Raw genomic sequence first — 18,564 nt, forward strand, 5'->3', positions numbered from 1 at the left:
TCAGATTTCCCGCCATTTTATGCACTTCACTTCATTTATGCACTTTGCTTCAACCGATCACCACCAAAATTGATCTTATCATCTGTTCCTTGTCCCATTATCCACCTTTCCTGAAAATTTCATCAAAATCCAGACAGACAAACAGACCATCGCTGGCGAAAACATGACCTCCTTGGCAGAGGTAATAAAGTTTATCATTATTATTATTATCATCCTTTCTCCCACCACCTCCAGCAGGTCAAGAGAGCATCCTAGGACAGAGCTGGCCTTCTTTATCAGTCTGTTGAGTCTCTTACCATCAGCTGTCAAGAAGTTGCTGCCCCAGCAAACCGCTATTTAGAAGATAGCTGATGCCACCACAGAGTCATAGAAGGTCTGCAGGAGTGCCCCCTGTACTACAAAGGACCTGAGTCTCCTCAGCAGATAGTCTACTCTGTCCTCTCTTGACATATACAGTGTATGTATATTCTCCCCGTGTCAGCGTGGGTTTTCTCCAGGTACTCCTGCTTCCTCCCACAGTCCAAAGACATGCAGGTTGGATTAATTGGTTACCATAAATTGGCCGTAGGTGTAAATGTGAGTGTGCATTTTTGTCTGTCTCTATGTGCTATATATATATATATATATATATATATATATATATATATATATATATATATAATCTGTCAAGAAATTATTGTTGTACTCTACTATATATAATGTTATAATACATGCTGTACCACACACACACACACACACACACACACACACACATATATATATATATATATATATATATATGTGTGTGTGTGGGCGGCACGGTGGTGTGGTGGTTAGCACTCTCGCCTCACAGCAAGAGGGTTGCCGGTTCGATCCCGGGTGTGGGAGCCCTTCTGTGTGGAGTTTGCATGTTCTCCCCGTGTCAGCGTGGGTTCTCTCCGGGCACTCCGGCTTCCTCCCACAGTCCAAAGACATGCAGATTGGGGACTCTAAATTGTCCGTAGGTGTGAATGTGAGCGTGAATGGTTGTTTGTCTCTATGTGTCAGCCCTGCGATAGTCTGGCAACCTGTCCAGGGTGTACCCTGCCTCTCGCCCGATGTAGCTGGGATAGGCTCCAGCCCCCCGAAGCCAAAATGGCTTACGAAGATACCTCCCCTATTAAATAACAACAATCATACATAAAGCAAAGATTGTATAATGAACAAGAGTTCCAGACTGAGAGGTAATTGTAAAAGCTGTACAATTTACAAAAATGTGTTTACAAGCTGAAATGCATTACAAATAAATCAAAAAATAGTCTTTGCAAATTACAGTCCTTTTCAGATGTTTCTGGAATAATGATAATGTAGATGATGATGTAAAGATAGAAGTAGGTTGTTCCAAAGATACGGCCCTCTGTATTTGTATCTGTATCTGTATTGTATTGAATATGCGAGTCTTCTGAAGAGAGAAACAGATGATTTGCATTTTAAGCAAAGCTAGTCACTCTCAAACATTTCTTTTGAACTCAAAGAATCTTATTGAGATATCACCAGTAAAAACAGTTCAAACAAACATAGCAGCGACCAGTAAGAGCTCAGTAAAATTTTTGCTTCATTAGAAGCAAAGGAAGAGAGACCTGTTACAGCAGAGAAGGAGATGTAGGGCAGGTTGTATGCTGGGATTAGAATCTAGGTCAGTGAAAGTACAGGTACGCCCCAGAAAACTGGGGTCTTAACCACAGCTTAAAGCAGCAAGCATGTGCACCATGCATTCAGTCTCTAAATTTAGACTTTAAAACTGTATTTGTGTTTCACTTTAGTGTTCTCATCTGAATGTCATATCAAAAAGTATGCCTTGCATATGTCTATATGTTTGTTGTTCTTTAAAGAACTGTGTTATCAACCTTTTCTGTCTCTGATTGTCAGCGTGGGCCACTAGTTAAGCACTTCGTATTTTTTTTACGCTTAGAAAATCATGGAAACAACATAGTAAATATGATGCAACTAACAGCTCCTCTGTGGTTCACTGACTACAGGAAAACAAACAGTTGAAACAGTTTAAAGTGAGACAGGAAATGTTTGTGTGTGTCCCGTGAAAACGTTTCACCACTTTGACGCCCAAGACGAGGTGTGAATACAGTGGAAGGAAAGAACGTACCAAGAAATTCAGATTCTTGGTATTTTACCTGTGGTTACACACGGAAATGCTGGTATCAGTGAGTCGTGTTAATAGATTTTGAGACACAGAATGCAAACTGGATACATTCTGTGTTTTTTAATCGTTCCCGTTTTCTTGGAGGGATGCTGTGTGGGAAACCATCGAAGGAAAAAAACAGGTATTTCACTCAAAGACAAATCGTGTTTCAGTTTTACAGCAGAAAAATTGTGCTGTTTGATTTGTGTTTAAATGGATGCATGTGTGTAAACACTCGTGTCCCAGACCTTGTGGTCAGAAAATGAAACCAAATCACAACTCTCTCTAGTTCTTCAGCAGGTTACACACCGGCGCTACAAAGCTGTGAAGGGCGAAATCTTTATGATACCGTGCATAGAATCTGTGAACCAGCACCTAACTGCAAGTACTGGAGAAGGCAAAGAAGGAAATGAAGCCCTGTCCTTTGTCTGTGGAAAGAAGTTTACTGCTGAAGCAAAACATACTGGAAACTACACATACAGGTAAATAATCATGTTTTTATTCACAAATTGAAAGCATCTGACTAAACCTAGACATATTTATGCACCTGAAATGAATGTCTTCAAAACAGGTTGTGTAATCAAACAGTACAATTATGTTTTTCCTTTATGATATTGCATAGGAGGAAAATAACGTGACTTTAAAATATTAGTGTTTTCATTCAGGAATTTTGAACCATAGATTTACATGTTTTAAAGTTTCTCTTAAAACAACACTCACATGGTCATATGTACATTTAAACAATAATAATGACAATGATAGTTTCTTAAGTTTCCAAATTAAGTCCCAGTCTCTGTGTTTCTACTCCTAAATAAGTCATACTGTAATCAGTCACCACCAATTGTGAGGCCACTTTTTAAAATGAGTATTGATTACTTTCAATTAAACGGTATAACATTTAAAAGTAAAATGATCAGGTATCCTGTGGTTTGGTGCTTGTCACACATTTATTGTCTGTGTTCTCTTCTGCGATGCCAAATGCAGCTTTCCCTTCAGTAAAGTGACTGGCTGTTTTTGGAATGATTTAAAGAATACGCTTATCTGTTGCCAGGAAAATGAACTGATGATTTGCTGCACAGTTAGTATTGACAAAGGCTACATACAAGGCTACAGTCTAAGCTAACTCACGAGTTTTTGTCAAAATCGAGTTGCATGGCTTTTTACAATGTGCAGTTTTTAACCACCAGTAGCACTATGGAGTGATGACTTTATGAGTGGGTTCCAAGTGGCAACTACAGAGGTAGTCTTGCGTGACCAGCCTCCCTTACTTCGAAATGGGAGTCTGGGGACATTCGACTTCCGTTTTGTAATAGAAATGGGCGGGGATATCCAGACCACGTGACGGCGTTGCCATAGGTGCAGCACCTGTGTTACATGTAACAAAAAATGAGACGTTGCAGCTCTGCAATATAGCTGAATCAAATTAAATCATATCCATTTTAATCTCTTCTTGCGATGCACTGAACACTTCCTTTTCTGTTGTACTACGGACAACAATTTGAGGAACAGCAATTCCGGTGTAGGCGGGTGTAAGGCAAAGCTAATCAGCCGTTGGTCGAGGAAGTACCAAAGTGCACGGATTTGGATCCAATCTGCCGCTGCCGCTGGGAGCCAGCGCTAGTTCTATTACAACTTTCCTATGGGAATATCCACAGATGACAGAGTCAGCCAGCGTGCTGACGTCATCGCCGTCTGTGTAACAGACTACTACAGAGGCTGAAAGATAAAGCCAATGTCCAAGTGCCAAAAACTGCCACTAAAGGCTGGATCCCAAAGTGAGGTAATCCCCATGAACCCTTGTGTTAAAATGTCCAACTTTACAGCAGAAAAAAAAAAAATGAAACATGTTGTAAAATAAACTTGCCTTGCTTTATAGTCATCAGTAGCAACTTTAAAAGTCTTTACTGGATATCATAATTTTGTTGTGTATACCGCATATGATTGAACTTCAGGTCTTTGCTGTCCAGTGGCAGCAAGTTGTTCATCAGTCTACAGGTGGTGGAGCCAAACAGTCTGAGATGCTACGAGCCAAAGGAGAGCAATGAAATACTGTACGCGAGTGCAGGTGGGGTCATCTCATGCCCAAGTCTCAACTGTAGTGACAACGCAGATGCCATCTGGTTCAAGGTAAAGTGCACACACAAGCAGGATTATCCATCTCACAGTGGAAATATAAATTACAGTTAAGACTCAGAACAAGTGTGTTTCCCTTACAGGGTAATGAACCTGTGTCTGAGCAGCGCAGAGCCATCTGCCAGAAGAAGGGACAGTTACATCTCTGCCAAGTCAGATACAATGATAAAGGTGTATATTTCTGTGATAGAAAGATAGTTGAACAAGGAATCACATGGACATTCAGGAGGGCTGTTAACGTCACAGTTGAACGTAAGTGCTGTGTGTGTGTGTGTGTGTGTGTGTGTGTGTGTGTGTGTGTGGGTGGGTGTGTGGGGTAGAGCTTAAACATATGGGGAGTGGAAAAAACAAAACACATGCACACCAGTACCTTTAGCATGTACCTCCCTGCCTAACTTGCACTTCATCTAACCTAGCTGACCTAGTTAGGGTTAGGCACAGGTATGGTGTTTAGTGAAGCTACAGGTCAGCTGCAATATCCAGTAATGTGTGGCACTACAGCTAACACTAAGAAAATAGTGGGAAAAACTATTTTTATTCATCAAAGTAGGAAATATATAAATACAGTGAGGGATGTCTACACCTCAACCTACGGGATACCCTATGATACATTATAATCCACCATTTGAATTTTCATTTCAAACATGATTGGTAGCACGGTGGTGCAGTGGTTAACATTGTCGCCTCACAGCAAGAGGGTTCCTGGTTCGAACTCAGGGTGGGGGGTTGCCCTTCTGTGCAGAGTTTACATCATCTCCCCATGTCAGCATGGGTTTTCTCCAGGTACTCCAGCTTCCTCCCACAGTCCAAAGACATGCAGGTTAACTGGTGACTGACAATGGTCGTCTGTCTCCATGTGTCAGCCCTGTGATGGTCTGATGACCTGTCTAGGGTGCTCCAGGCCCCCCTCAACTCCCAACAGGATAAGCGCTTACAGAAAATGAATGATTTTCCGTAACTGAATGATGAATGACTTCTGGATCAGTTGGAACACATTTTTATACAGGTCTGTAAGAACTTTAAAAAGCAACACAAAGTACAAAAAAAACAAAGAAATAAGCTTTTGCAGAGCAATCCAATAATAATAATAATAATAATACATTTTATTTCTTAGGCGCCTTTCTGTCACTCAAGGACACCTTACAATGGATAAAAGACAGTGCACAGTACACAATAAAATCAATTAAAATAATTTAAAATAAGATTACAAAAGAAAATCACAAAAAGTACACGCGAGTAAAAACAGTTAGATGTGGACAGGAAATGGGGTTAGTGAAGGGAAAAGGTGATCTTAAACAGGCGTGTTTTGAGTCGGGACTTGAATTGTGATAGTGTACTGATGTTCCTTATTTCGGGTGGAAGAGAATTCCAGAGCTGGGGAGCAGAGCGGGTGAAAGCTCTGCTCCCCATGGTGGTGAGACGGGCGGAGGGGACAGTCAACAGAATGGAGGAGGATGATCGGAGGGTGCGAGAGGGAGTGGCGATGTGGAGAAGACTGGAAAGATATGGGGGGGCAAGATTATGGATGGCTTTGAATGCAAGCAGAAGGATTTTGAAGTCAATGCGGGACTTGACCGGGAGCCAGTGGAGCTGCTGTAGGACCTGAGTTATGTGGTGGATGGCGGGGGTTCTGGTGATAACACGGGCAGCTGAATTCTGGACCAGTTGAAGTTTGTGCAGGGATTTGTGGGTGAGACCGGAGAGGAGGGAGTTGCAGTAATCCAGGCGGGAAGTGATGAGACTATGGACAAGGATAGCAGTGGCATGGGGAGTAAGGGAGTAAGGGAAAGTAAGCAGACCGGGTGATGTTGTTGATGTGAGATCGGAAGGAAAGTGTGCTGTCAAGGATGACACCCAGACTTTTAACCTGTGGGGAGGGGGAGACTGAGCAGTTGTCAATGGTGAAGGGGAAACTGTCAGTTTTGGAAAGTGTTGACTGTGTGCCAATGAGAAGAATCTCGGTTTTATCAGAGTTGAGTTTCAGAAGATTTGAGGTGAACCAGGATTTTATTTCAGTTAAGCAGTCAGTAAGGGAGGAGGGTGGGAGGTTGGCAGTGGGTTTGCTAGCGAGGTAGAGCTGGGTGTCATCCACCTAACAGTGAAAGGTGATGTTATGTTTGCGGAAGATGCTGCCAAGGGGAAGAAGATAAATGATGAAGAGGAGGGGCCCCAGGACAGAGCCCTGGGGCACACCTGAAGTAACAGGGGAAGGTTGGGATGTGAAGTGTTTGAGCTGGATGAACTGAGTGCGGTGAGAGAGATAAGATTTAAACCAGTCTAGATAAGTATGAGTGATGCCGATGGAAAATAGTCTGTTGAGGATTGTGGTGTGACAGATGGTGTCGAAGGCTGCACTGAGGTCAAGGAGGATGAGGATGGAGAGTAAACCAGAATCAGCTGCCATGAGGAGGTCGTTGGTTATTTTTGTGAGTGCAGTTTCTGTGCTGTGGAGAGGGCGGAAACCAGACTGGAACTGTTCATACAGGTTGTTGTGTGAAAGATGGGAGTGGAGTTGAATTGCTACTGTTTTTCAAGAATCTTGGAAATGAAGGGGAGATTAGAAATTGGACGTAGGTTATTGAAGTTGGTGGGATCTGCACCGGGTTTTTTTCAGAATTGTGGTAATTGCAGCGGTTTTGAATGGTGTAGGAACAGTTCCAGTGGAGAGAGAGGAGTGGATGATGGAAGAGATGAGAGGGATCAGGGAAGGGAGGCAGGCTTTGACCAGAACTGTGGGGAGAGGGTCGAGCTGACAGGTGGATGGCTTGGACTTCCGGATAAGATCTGAAATTTCTGAGGTGGTGGGGAGCTGGAAGGAGGAAAAAGAGTGGGTAGGAGGGGGAAGTTCGGGTACGACATTGAGGGTGGGTTGTGAGCTGAGTTGCTGATGGATCGTCTGGATTTTCTGACTGAAGAATGACATGATGGAGTTACAGAGAGCAGTAGAACAAAGGTGAGTTGGTACAGATTCCGGGGCTTGTGTGATATTCTTATACAGTGAGAACAGTGATTTGGTGTTACTTTCGTTGGAACAGATAATACCGGTGTAGTAGTTTGATTTGGTTTGAGTAATGCAGTCCTTATAGTGTAACATATGGTCTTTGTAAATGTCTTTGTGAATATGAAATCCAGTTTTTCTGTAGAGCCGCTCGAGTTGCCGTCCTTTGGCTTTCATGAGCCGAAGTTCAGGGGTAAACCAGGGGGCGGAAAGGGAAAAGGAGACAGACTGGGTTTTTAGCGGAGCAAGGGAGTTGAGTATGTGATGGAGTCCAGTATTGTAGTGTGAGACCAGCTGTTCAAGGGTGGATGAATTCTGAGTAGCCATGTGGGAGTCGATACAGGAGGAGAGGGAATCTAAGTTAATGTCCTTAATATTGCGAAAAGAAATGAGACAGGGGAGCTTGGTAGTGGAGAGGGGGAGTCTGATACTGAATGAGAGGAGAAAATGGTCAGTTATGGGGAGATCAACTGTTGTTTGGTCAGAGGGGAAGACACCAGAGCAGCAGATTAGGTCCAGGATGTGACCCTTAGAGTGAGTGGGGGTATCGGTATGCTGTTTAAATCCAAGACTATCAAGGCAAGATGTGAAGTCTTTGGTGAGAGGGTTGTTGGTATTGTCTACGTGAATGTTGAAGTCTCCGAGCACTATGCTGTTTGGTGAAAGGGTGAATAGGTGGGTGAGCAGAGCAGCAAAGTCATGTAAGAAGTCGTTGTTTGGTATTGGGGGCCGGTAAACAGTTGCAATGATGGTGGGAGTAGGTCCAGAGAGTTGACAGACAGTGGATTCAAAAGAGGTGAAGGCAGGGGTAGGCACCAGCGAGACTTTCCACTTTTCGCGATAAATTATCGCGATACCTCCTCCCCGGCCGGTGCCACGGGGTTGACAGATGTAAATGAATTCCGGGGGAGTAGATTCATTTATTTGGGAGAAGTCATTGGGTTGTTGCCAGGTTTCGGTTAAACAGAAACAGTCAAAGTTATGGTCAGTGATGAGATCCTGGATGAGATGACCTTTGCTTGTGGGTGAGCGGATATTGAGTAGACCGAATTTGACAGTGGTGTTTTCAAAATTGGCAGTGGTGTTAGCCAACCGGGGTAGGCAGGCTAGCACACTGTGGTCAACGGCCCGACCGTGTTTCGTGGAGGGGGACGGAAATTAGACCAGATGGATTTTATTGACTGGTTGGGAGGGACGGGGGCGCTAGTGAGCTGGGTTGTGCTTTGTGCTGCTGCTGGCGAGGGGTGAGGAAGAGTGTCTATGGCGGGAGTGTGTGGTGTAAATAGTCAGTCACGTGGAGCATAATGTACGGAATACTGCTTGTTGGCTGCAAGCATGCGACCACCTGTGGTGTTGGGATGAATGCCATCGGACTTAAAAAAGGAGGGGCGGTTCCAGAAAAGATTAAAATTGTCCATAAAGTTAAAACCTCGAGCGTAGCAGGCAGGCTTGAGCCAGGTATTGAGCATGAGTAATCTGGAGAAGTGCGCGTCACCGTGACCAAATGTGGGGATGGGACCAGAAATAAAAACAGACTTTCCACAGGTGTGAAGGAAGTCCAAGATTGAGATAAAAGCACGTTTTGTCAGCTCAGAGGCACCCCGAGCCAGGTCATTGGTCCCCACGTGCACCACTAGACGGGTTACGGAGGACGGGAGTGACCGCAGCAGGCCAGGGAGCTTTCCCAGGATTTCCAGGACTGTGGCTCCGGGGAGGCAACAGGTGGTGGCGTTGAAGAAGCGGATATTCCGAGTAATGGAGTCCCCAATGATCAGGGTGGTTGGTGGGAAGAGTGGACGAAGATGAGGTTGAGCCGGGAGGGATGGTGGTGAGCCAGCGTCCGGGGCGTGTGCTGACGGCAGGATCGGTGACTGTGCCCGGCAAGACAGGTGTTGCGGTGTGTCGGCCGCCCCGGCCCCAGGAGGAGGAAGAGGGGAGTCCGCCAGCGGCGTGGGGTGGCGCACGCCTCCAGAGCGTCAGAGAACGGCTTCTTTCAGGAATTTGCGGCGAGAAGTAGAGGTAGGTGTCCTGGAAGAGGGCTGGCGATACGTGACCGAAGCACAGCGGCTCCGGGCACCGGCGGGGAAGATGGCCTCGCAACACCCACGGGCGCCGGGCCGCCGAGGCGGCGAGCCGCGAGGACTGTCAAGATGATCCCGGGCGCGGGGCAACCGGAGCGGGGAGAAGACGCACCAGCAGCCGCCGAGGCGCCGGGGACCACGGGGCCATCGGAGTGGGAAGCCGCAGGGACGCCGCCAGCCGTAGGTGTAGGACCAGCCGCCCCGGACGTGGAGCCGCTCGGGCCCGAGGACGGAGCACCAGCGGTCACAGGCGGAGAGGGGCCAGCGGCTCCCCCAGGCAGGGAGCTACCAGAGCCAGGCGGCGGGGCCTCCCGGCACCGGGTGAAGATCTGGGTTGTCGGCCAGGGCCTCGAAGCGGTTGGAGAGGCTCAGACGAGGAGGAGAGGCAGTCGCATCCTGGACTCCCTTTCTGCCACGGATCATGACCTCGGCCCAGGACAACTGGAGGCTAGGTGTTGAGGAAGTGAAAGGCCGCGGACAGGTGGAGATATCCCATGGAGCAGTATCCTGGAGAGCCGCTTTGAGTGAGACTATTTGCATGGATTGTTCGTGGGCAATGTCCAGAGAGGAGGTCAACAGGGCCTGTTTATTCTGCAGCTCCTGGGAGAGTCGACGGATGTCATCTTTAAGGTCAGAGATTTGTTTATATGATTTTGTGAGGGTGGTGGTGTTGCAAGCCATGGCTGTAGCTCATATACTAGCGTAGGCTGAGCTAGCCGGCTAGTTTAACATGTACCGTTTGCTGCGATGCTAATCCTGTAGCCTGGAGCTGACCTGGTGGTGAAGGTTGTTAGCTGGTAGCCTGGTAAAGGTTGTTAGCTGGTAGCCTGGTAGCCTGTGTCGAGTCCCATTGACTGAGTGTGTTGAGTCCCACTCAATTGACCTGCAGCCGTGAGTTGTGGAGCATGAATTCTTGCTGCTTTTTAAAGTTTGCATCCATGGATCTGGACATGAGAACTCCCATGGTGGCGCTGTTACTGTTGACCTAATATACTTTGACGACGTTTAGCTAAATAATGAAATGATACTCGTCACAACAGCGGGGCTGACAGGGTTTTCAAGGACATGACATGAAAACAAAAATGTGTACACCGCCTCAGAACTAACTGACTTCCTATATATCACATACCTCTGAGAAATGGTTTTTTCACACATTTGCACAATCTGGGTTTGTATACACCATGCTCTCATTACTCACTGTGAGAAAACTCTGAACACTCAACCTTTAAGCTGATTCATATCTGACTGATAAACCAAAAAACCACAAGGCCTCCTGCACAGCAGGTGGTTATCTATCTATCTATCCATCTATCTATCTATCTATCTATCTATCTATCTATCATCTATTGCATGTTTGTACATCCTGGAAGAGTGATCCCTCTTCAGTTGCTCTTCTAGAGGATTCTACCATTTGTTTTTCCCAGTTAAAGGTTTTTTTTTTTGAGGGGAGTTTTTCCTTATCCGCTGTGAGGGTCTAAGGGAGGGATGTCGTATGCTGTAAAGCCCTCTGAGGCAAATTGTGGTTTGTGATACTGGGCTTTATAAATAAAACTGAATTGCTTAATTGTGCAGCAAAGCAGGTTATGGAGGCAAAACCTTCAAATCAGGTATATCCTGAAAGGAAGGACTAGTGAAGGACATATCAAATGGTATCACAAGACAGTTCTTCTTTAGTGGCCTTGCACACAGTTTGTCATGACTAGGCTGTTTCCCTTAACTTTGCCACCATTTGTAACAATTCTCCATTTGGTACAGACATTCATGCACCCCTCAAAACAAATGTACTCATTTTGGTGATCATCTAACTTTTCATCTAGTGCTGTCATTAGGTCAAAATTGTAATTAATCCCCCATTGGTTTGTAACCAAATACCTGCAAACTTATCAGCCTCAGCTGATCATTGTGTTTAATGCTGATTAGGAAATGTTTGAGGTATCATGGCATTGTTCCAACAGCCCATTATTCTGAAATCCCAAATGTTCCATTGGACCAAACATCTATTTCTAATAGCCCATTATTCAGAGCCCATTGCTCCGAAAGTCCATTGAAACATTCTCCTTGTATTCACAAGGAGGTTTTCAGGCTTGGGATTATGTGCATTAATTTCTCCAGACTCTCTGAATCTTTTGACGACACGGATTTTAGATGTTTAAATCCCTAAATTCTTTGTAATTGTGTGTTGAACAACACTTTTATTGAACTGTCTGACTGTTTGCCCATGCAGTTTTTCACAAAGTGTCCATCCTGTCCAGGTATTAAATAAGTGTAGAAAAGTGATAAAGTTTATCAGTCTGAATATTACATTTTTCTCGTCTTTGGATTGTATTCTGTTGAATACAGGTCAAAAATAATTTGCAAATCATTGCATTCTTTTATTATTTACAGCATCCTAACTTTTTTTTGGATTCATCACCTGAAGTCAGTTGGTCCTGCAGCGATACGTTTTTTCCTACTATGGCGAAGGGATGATCCACCCTACCGTGCCTCTGATTAGCTTACCCTGATATTCTTACCCTAACCCTGATACCAGTCTCAATTCGCATGCCTAAACCAAACCAACCCAACCAGCCATCTTCCAATGAGCCTCTGGAAGAATGGCCGTTTGTTTTTGGGATAATGCCGCACAAATGGGCTTCCGAACCAGTGGAACATTCTTCAGACTATTGGGGTTTCAGAAGTTTCCGAACAATGGGCAGTCCTCATGTTAGCATGCTAAAATGCTAAACTAAGATACTAAATATAGTAAACATTATACCTTCTCAGCATCAGCATGCTAGCATTGTTAATATGAACATAGCATGACATTAGAATTTATCTCAAAGCTCTGCTGTCCCAGAATGCAGCCTTACTGAGCTGTTAACATAGCTGAAATGAAATACACCTCAACACACCTTCTCATTCCTTTTAATATGTTTTTCATTTAATTGTGATTCAGTAAACACATACATAAAAGATATGTGGTATTTCACTGTATTTCTTTGATGTGATTTCATTTAGATGTTTCAAATCTTCCATACTGAACTTGCCTCATCATATAGAGTGGAAGTTGGCGTGTGTCAAAGTAGAGCTCTGATCTGGCTTATACAGAATGTGTGTTTCTCAGACACACAGTACAGTGGACAGATTCAAATACAGAACTGTGTGACTTTATTTCCCATACCCAAACAGCTGGCCCATCAAGTGACCCTCCCAGGATTCTCAGTGGCATCAACCCAGAACCAGTGGAGCTCGGTATGTGTGTCCAGATGTGCTAAGTCCGTGGCTATCGGGGTTAACAACTTGTTCAGATGTTTTACACGGTTGTCACAAGAGGTCAACACTTTTACCAAATATCCTAAAGGTTCTATTATAATGGCCATATTTTTGTTTTTCGTTGTAGGTCAGAGTCATATTCTGGTGTGTACTGTATATTTTCCTTTTGAGAGGCCATTTTCGCGGGAGGTGCAGTGGTACATGAATTATGGTGGCAACATGGAGAATATGACTCTACTGCCCATGGAGAAGTGAGTCACTGCAGACCCATAGCAACGTCTTTTTTTACGCAGCACCAACATTTCCTGGTTATATTTTGTAAAACTGTAGACATGATCATTCACCTTGGCTTGCTTTATAAGTGTTCATTGGGAAATAAGGGAGCTGAAATTCTTTCCCTGATTCAGACAGCAAAAATATGAAGAGTATGAAGTCATAAGAAGAGCCATCATAAAAGTGGTGAAACGAGAACACTTGAACAACACATATACCTGCGTTGCCAACAATGCTTTCGGAAGCTGCAGGATCACTATCAAGCTCAAGGAGAAAATTAAAGGTGCTGTTGTTTATTTTGTCACTGCCATGTCTTTATTGTGTTCATGATGTATTTTGTCATAACATTGTTATGTTCCAGCTCAAATGAATGTCATTGCTCATGCTGTTCATCCAATAGGTCAAAAATGTAACCAATCCAGTGAGGTCAGTGGTAACACATCCATAAGGCAATTTATTACTGAAGCCATTTTAAAGAGCATGTCAGTGTCTCAGCAACTTGACCTTTTGCTAAGCTCCGCCCCTTTGTGATGGTTCGACAAGCTTCCAGAGTAAGCTTGGAGCCCACACTGTAACTGCATTCCCTGTAGAATTATTATATTGTTGGAAAAAGTAAACAGTGATTCCAAAGAGGAGCAGACAGAGGGGTCTACAGTGTGTGTGTTTGAAGGATATATCCAGGATGTCAAACTGACTCAGCAGCAACAACAGGTTAAAAAGACAAAGATAGTTAGAAGCTAAAGCGAACTTTAGGCTACAGATCACAGTGTAAAAGTGAACCACCACATCACTGCTCATCGCCACAGCAGACAATGAATATAAAGGGAAACTTTGCTGATATTGAACCAGCTGTGTGGCATCACAGTGTGTGCAGATGAACCGTGTTTGGCTTCGCCCTCGTGCCGCTGCCAGGCAGGGATCTCTGGGGGAAGTCAAATAACTTTCACCTGCGCACAATGTGATAACACACAGCTGGTAGAATATCAGCAAAGTTCCCCTGCTTCCCTTCACTGGTTCCTGTACAGCAGGGTCGGTCTTTGTTTCACTGTTATAATCATTAAAAAGCAAAAGCAGCATGTGTATACATTCAGTAGGCTATATTTTCAGTAGCTAGCTAGCTAACCCTACGCTTTTCAGGGTTTGATTTTGGTCATGGAACAGAGAAGAAATGTATATCTTTTTCCAACCTCTCCAGGTAACAAGTATTAATACACGACGTGCCCCAGACACAGCATTTAGCTCCAAATCCACAAAACCAGCCTGAAAATGAAGGAAATCTGAAACAACTGCATTAGAGTCAATGAAGCACAGCTGTGTTGTTGTTGGACCCTGGTCTGAGTTTCCCGATGCTACGTTATGACTGGCCAGTCTGCGTCAGGCAATGTTAGAAACTAGCAATGAGGAAGGTGGTGGACATGGAGTGAATGTGAATCCTGGACTTAGAGTCATCAGGTGGACTCAAACAGGACTCTATATGAATGCTATGTTGCTCTGTTTTTGCTGGGTGTGTAACCAAATAACAGTTTGAGAATAAGTTCACCATATCAACTTTATAAGGTAGTAAAATCTGTGTTTACAGCTCATTTATGCTGCCCCAAAGTCAATTATTGCTGATTTTATAACATAAGACAATCCAATGTGCATTTTTCTCTCTCTGGGTTTCAGAAAAATGGCCGTCTCTGGTTGGGTATCCCATTGTGTCCCTGTTGCTGGTAGCTGGACTGGGAATCGTTTTGCATGTGAAATGGCTTGAAGTACAGCTTATCTACAGATCCCACTTCCAACATAGAAAACATGATGGAGGTCAGAATGCACGTCTTTACACACAATATACTGTAGAGTGGCAAACGGCAAATATATTTCTCTGTTATAATTTCCCACCAACAACAATAATAATAATGATAATAATAATAATGATAATAATAACATGATAGTTCGGCTGTACTAGATATTTGATATATTCAGTAGATTTATTTTTTTTTACGACTCTATTTAACAACAAGCCGCAAAAAAACTAACATTACAATCCCCAAAACGCCGTTTCTGGAGTATTAGGTAAAATATCTGAAATTAGCCGACATTTTAACTTTTTCTTAACATAGTTCATCTAGGTGCAGTGTAATTACGAGTTTGGCTTTACTAGATATTTGATATATTCAGTAGATTTACTTTTTTACGACACTATTTGACAACTCTAATATCATTCATTTATTCATTCATCCATCCATCTTCTAACCGCTTCATCCTCTTGAGGGTCGCAGGGTGGCTGGAGCCTATCCCAGCCGACATCGGGCGAGAGGCAGGGTACACCCTGGACAGGTCGCCAGACTATCACAGGGCTGACACATAGAGACAACCATTCACGCTCACAACTCTAATATCTTTAAACTGATATTTGTTTGTTGTTAAATGTTTAATTATCTTGTACTTTGTATTTTATTGTGTTTTACTCTGTAAGGCGACCTTGAGTGTCATGAAAGGTGCCCAGAAATAAAATGTATTATTACTATTAAAACCAGAACAATCAGTCCCAAAAACGCCATTTCTAGAGAACCTGCTAAAATATTTAAAATATACCATCATCCTTTTCCTTTTTTCTTAACATATTTCATCTAGGCGCAGTGTCATTACTAGTTCGGCTTTACTAGATATTAGAAATATTCAGCAGATATATCTTTTTACAACCCTACTGCGTTAGTTAGCAAACATTAACGTTAGCTTACCTGTCCAGAAGAAAAGTGACAACCTCTGCGTGGCTTTTTAGCCCTTTTTCTGCCTTCAGCTGACACCAACAATCAAAAGCTGAACGGATGTTGATTCTGGTTTTGCTTCTCTGTTGGTCACCTAGAATTTGCGACAGATAGCGCTGGGACGACGGCATATCTCTGCAGCTATCACAATCTGGCAACCCTGAGCTCCCCCTCGTAACCAACGTAACCAAATCAAAATATTGACATATTTTGGACCCGTCAAACATTCTAAAACAATTATTTCTCTACTGTACCAGTAATTATTTTTTTCAGGAAAATATAGACTAATTCTACACCTTTCTAGACGTTCTATGGATGTATTTTTTTTTTATATATATATATATTCGTTTTGATTAAACAGCCATACGTATGACCTTTAACTGAAATGACAATCTCACCACTCAAAGTGTTAGCACAGCTGCATGTATAATCTATTTCAATTTCTAATGTTTTGGTTTCAAAATTGTCTTTTGCATTCCCCACCACCACCGATCAGATGAGAAAGGGTTTGATGTGTTTCTGTCGTATGTGTGGAGTCCTCCCTCAAAACTGGTGGAGGGAGTTTTGACCCTTTCCTACCAGAAAGGACCTGACACTGATGAGGAAGGTAGGGCAGAATATTCAGCTGATATCACGATTCAATTCTCAGGGAACTATAAGTTAATTAACAATTGCTTTTAATGGCAGCACATTTATCCAGCATGGACCTGCTGAGCACCGAGGAGGGTAAAGCCAGCCAGGGGCCACTGGAAGTGCTGCTACCCAGAGTGTTAGAGGACCAGTGGGGCTACCGCCTCTGTCTGCCAGAGAGGGACATGCTCCCTGGAGGAGGTCAGAGGACTGACTCTGTGTGTGTGTGTGTGTGTGTGTGTGTGTGTGTGTGTGTGGACTGAAAATGTTACTGATGGTTTCCACTTTGTATTGCAGCATACACAAATGACGTGGTCCTTGCAATACAGAGAAGCCAAATGCTCATCTGTCTCCTGTCGGCTGACTACCTCTCCAACAGCAATGCTGTGTTTGAACTGGAGTCGGGAGTCCAGGTAGGCAGACGTTAGAACAAGAGCTAAAGACTACAACTTTTAACTTCCACGTCCCATTACTACTGGGAAATGTATCTGAAATTGGTCCAGTATTGAAAGAGACCGTTGCAGCCAGCAGCCACGAAAACCGCTGCAGTGTAATTCCTACAGGCAATTATGCACCATCAAGGTACATCCACTACAAGTTCTTGCTTTTGCACATTTGCATTCTGGCTCAGATTATTTGAAGTGCCTGACAATAGTACAAAAAAGGTCCCATCGGGAAATGAAACATTTTCCCTCGCCACTTGCTGATACACTCTGTTTGTCAATGTGTTTTCACATTGTCAAAATCAGCTAAACATTCAGCCATGACTGTACACAACAAACTCTTCCTGGCACTTTTCTCTCCAACTCTCACTTATGTTTCCACTGTTGTTTTTTTTCTGCAACATGTCACATCTTTCGACATTTCAGAACAAGATTTGGTTACGCACAAAAACAAACAGACCGGATCGAGCCAAAGGGAAAGAAATACATTTAATTTCTCTGTAGGATCCTCTCTGTAATGTTGTCACACACTTGTAACAGCAATCTCAGCCTGTCAGGAGGAACAACAAGCACTTTTAATGAAAGTAAATTGATGGTGCACAACTACACTGGGGGTTACACTGCAGCACTCTCCCTCAATACTGGATCTATTTCAGAGTCCAGGGTAAAACAAACAAACAAAAGTTTTCCAGATTGCATTTGCTTTACTGCCAACCACTTTCTTGACATTACTTTAACCTTTCCCATTATTGTTCTCCTTTCCTGCCAGTCACTTTTTTTTCCATTTTGTTTATTGCAAGAAATTATTGTCTTCTTGGCTTGAGTTCCCAGCAAAATAAATCCTGAATGAACTTCTAACATAACCTCATTGGTTTAATTTTATCAATTAAGTGGCATTAACTGACACCAGTAGGTGTTTGGGTGGTAGGAAAATCCGTCTGTGGTTTTCTTTGATGATAAATCCACTTTAGATGTTTTTTTTTTTTTAACCAACATCTTTACAGTTCATTCAGAAAAACACAATTCATTACTGATTTTTCTTCTCGGTCCATATCTTTAGGCATTGCTGCAAAAAACTCCCCTCAAAGTCCTCCTAATATGGACCAGTAGAGCCTCAGCCTCCCTCATCCAGCCAGAACCACCGTTGCCTACACTGGTCCAAAGGGCCCTGAGGGTTCTGCCCAGTCTGGATTGGACCGCAGGCAAACCAGCCACAGCCACCAGCCATTTCTGGAGGTCTTTGAGGAAGGCCATGCCCGATCAGAGAGTGAAGCTGGTTTCACTCACACAGGACCGATGATTAGACTGGTAACAAAAGCATTGTTTTCCAAGCATTATATGTACAGCTTATTTATTTTACCATACAGCTTGGAATACTGCATTCTGCCCACTGAAGTGCAAGACGTGAATGAACAAATGTGTAAAGGTAATTTCCATGATGGTAGTGATTCTAAAACAAGTCTCATTTTTACTTGTATGGAGAAAAGTGAGTCACACTTTATGCCACACTCAGGGCCTAGTCGTGGTCTGTGCTCTGATTTTTGACTTCCATTTGAATGAAAATTAAAATGTTTCAGTTAAAAAAGTGCAAAATTATCAATTACCTATTCGCTTTACAAGAATTATGACTATCAGATAAAGGGTTTCTTCTTGTTCACTGATTAACAGGCTGTTTGTATATTAAGTGCTGAGGTGTGGTTCATCATGTAATGTCACAGCAGACATGTCAGCAATAAACATTTGACACAATACAAATCATCCAAAAACTTTATTTGGCTGACTTACAATATGTGGGGGAACTGTCTGATAAAACATGTTGTAGCAGTGGATATTAACGTGATTCATCTGG

At 43.4% G+C, this 18,564-nt stretch overlaps 1 protein-coding gene across 2 annotated transcripts; it reads left to right on the forward strand.

Moving 5' to 3' along the window:
- The first annotated feature begins 1,998 nt into the window (after positions 1–1,998).
- Positions 1,999–18,464, forward strand: LOC125903643 (interleukin-18 receptor accessory protein-like). 2 transcript variants are annotated; one of them, XM_049600685.1, is made up of 12 exons: positions 1,999–2,297; positions 2,445–2,637; positions 4,108–4,282; positions 4,372–4,540; positions 12,536–12,598; positions 12,747–12,870; positions 13,027–13,175; positions 14,558–14,695; positions 16,139–16,249; positions 16,330–16,473; positions 16,570–16,685; positions 17,776–18,464. In XM_049600685.1, the coding sequence occupies exons 1-12, from the start codon at positions 2,210–2,212 to the stop codon at positions 18,013–18,015; spliced, it is 1,710 nt and encodes a 569-aa protein (XP_049456642.1). In that variant the 5' UTR covers positions 1,999–2,209; the 3' UTR covers positions 18,016–18,464. The 2 variants fall into 2 exon arrangements, with proteins under 2 accessions (XP_049456642.1, XP_049456650.1); XM_049600693.1 differs by having other exon boundaries at positions 2,004–2,297; positions 4,123–4,282; positions 17,776–18,462.
- Positions 18,465–18,564: the final 100 nt, after the last annotated feature.

Source organism: Epinephelus fuscoguttatus, linkage group LG2 (assembly GCF_011397635.1).
Source record: "Epinephelus fuscoguttatus linkage group LG2, E.fuscoguttatus.final_Chr_v1".
Taxonomy (NCBI): domain Eukaryota; kingdom Metazoa; phylum Chordata; class Actinopteri; order Perciformes; family Serranidae; genus Epinephelus; species Epinephelus fuscoguttatus.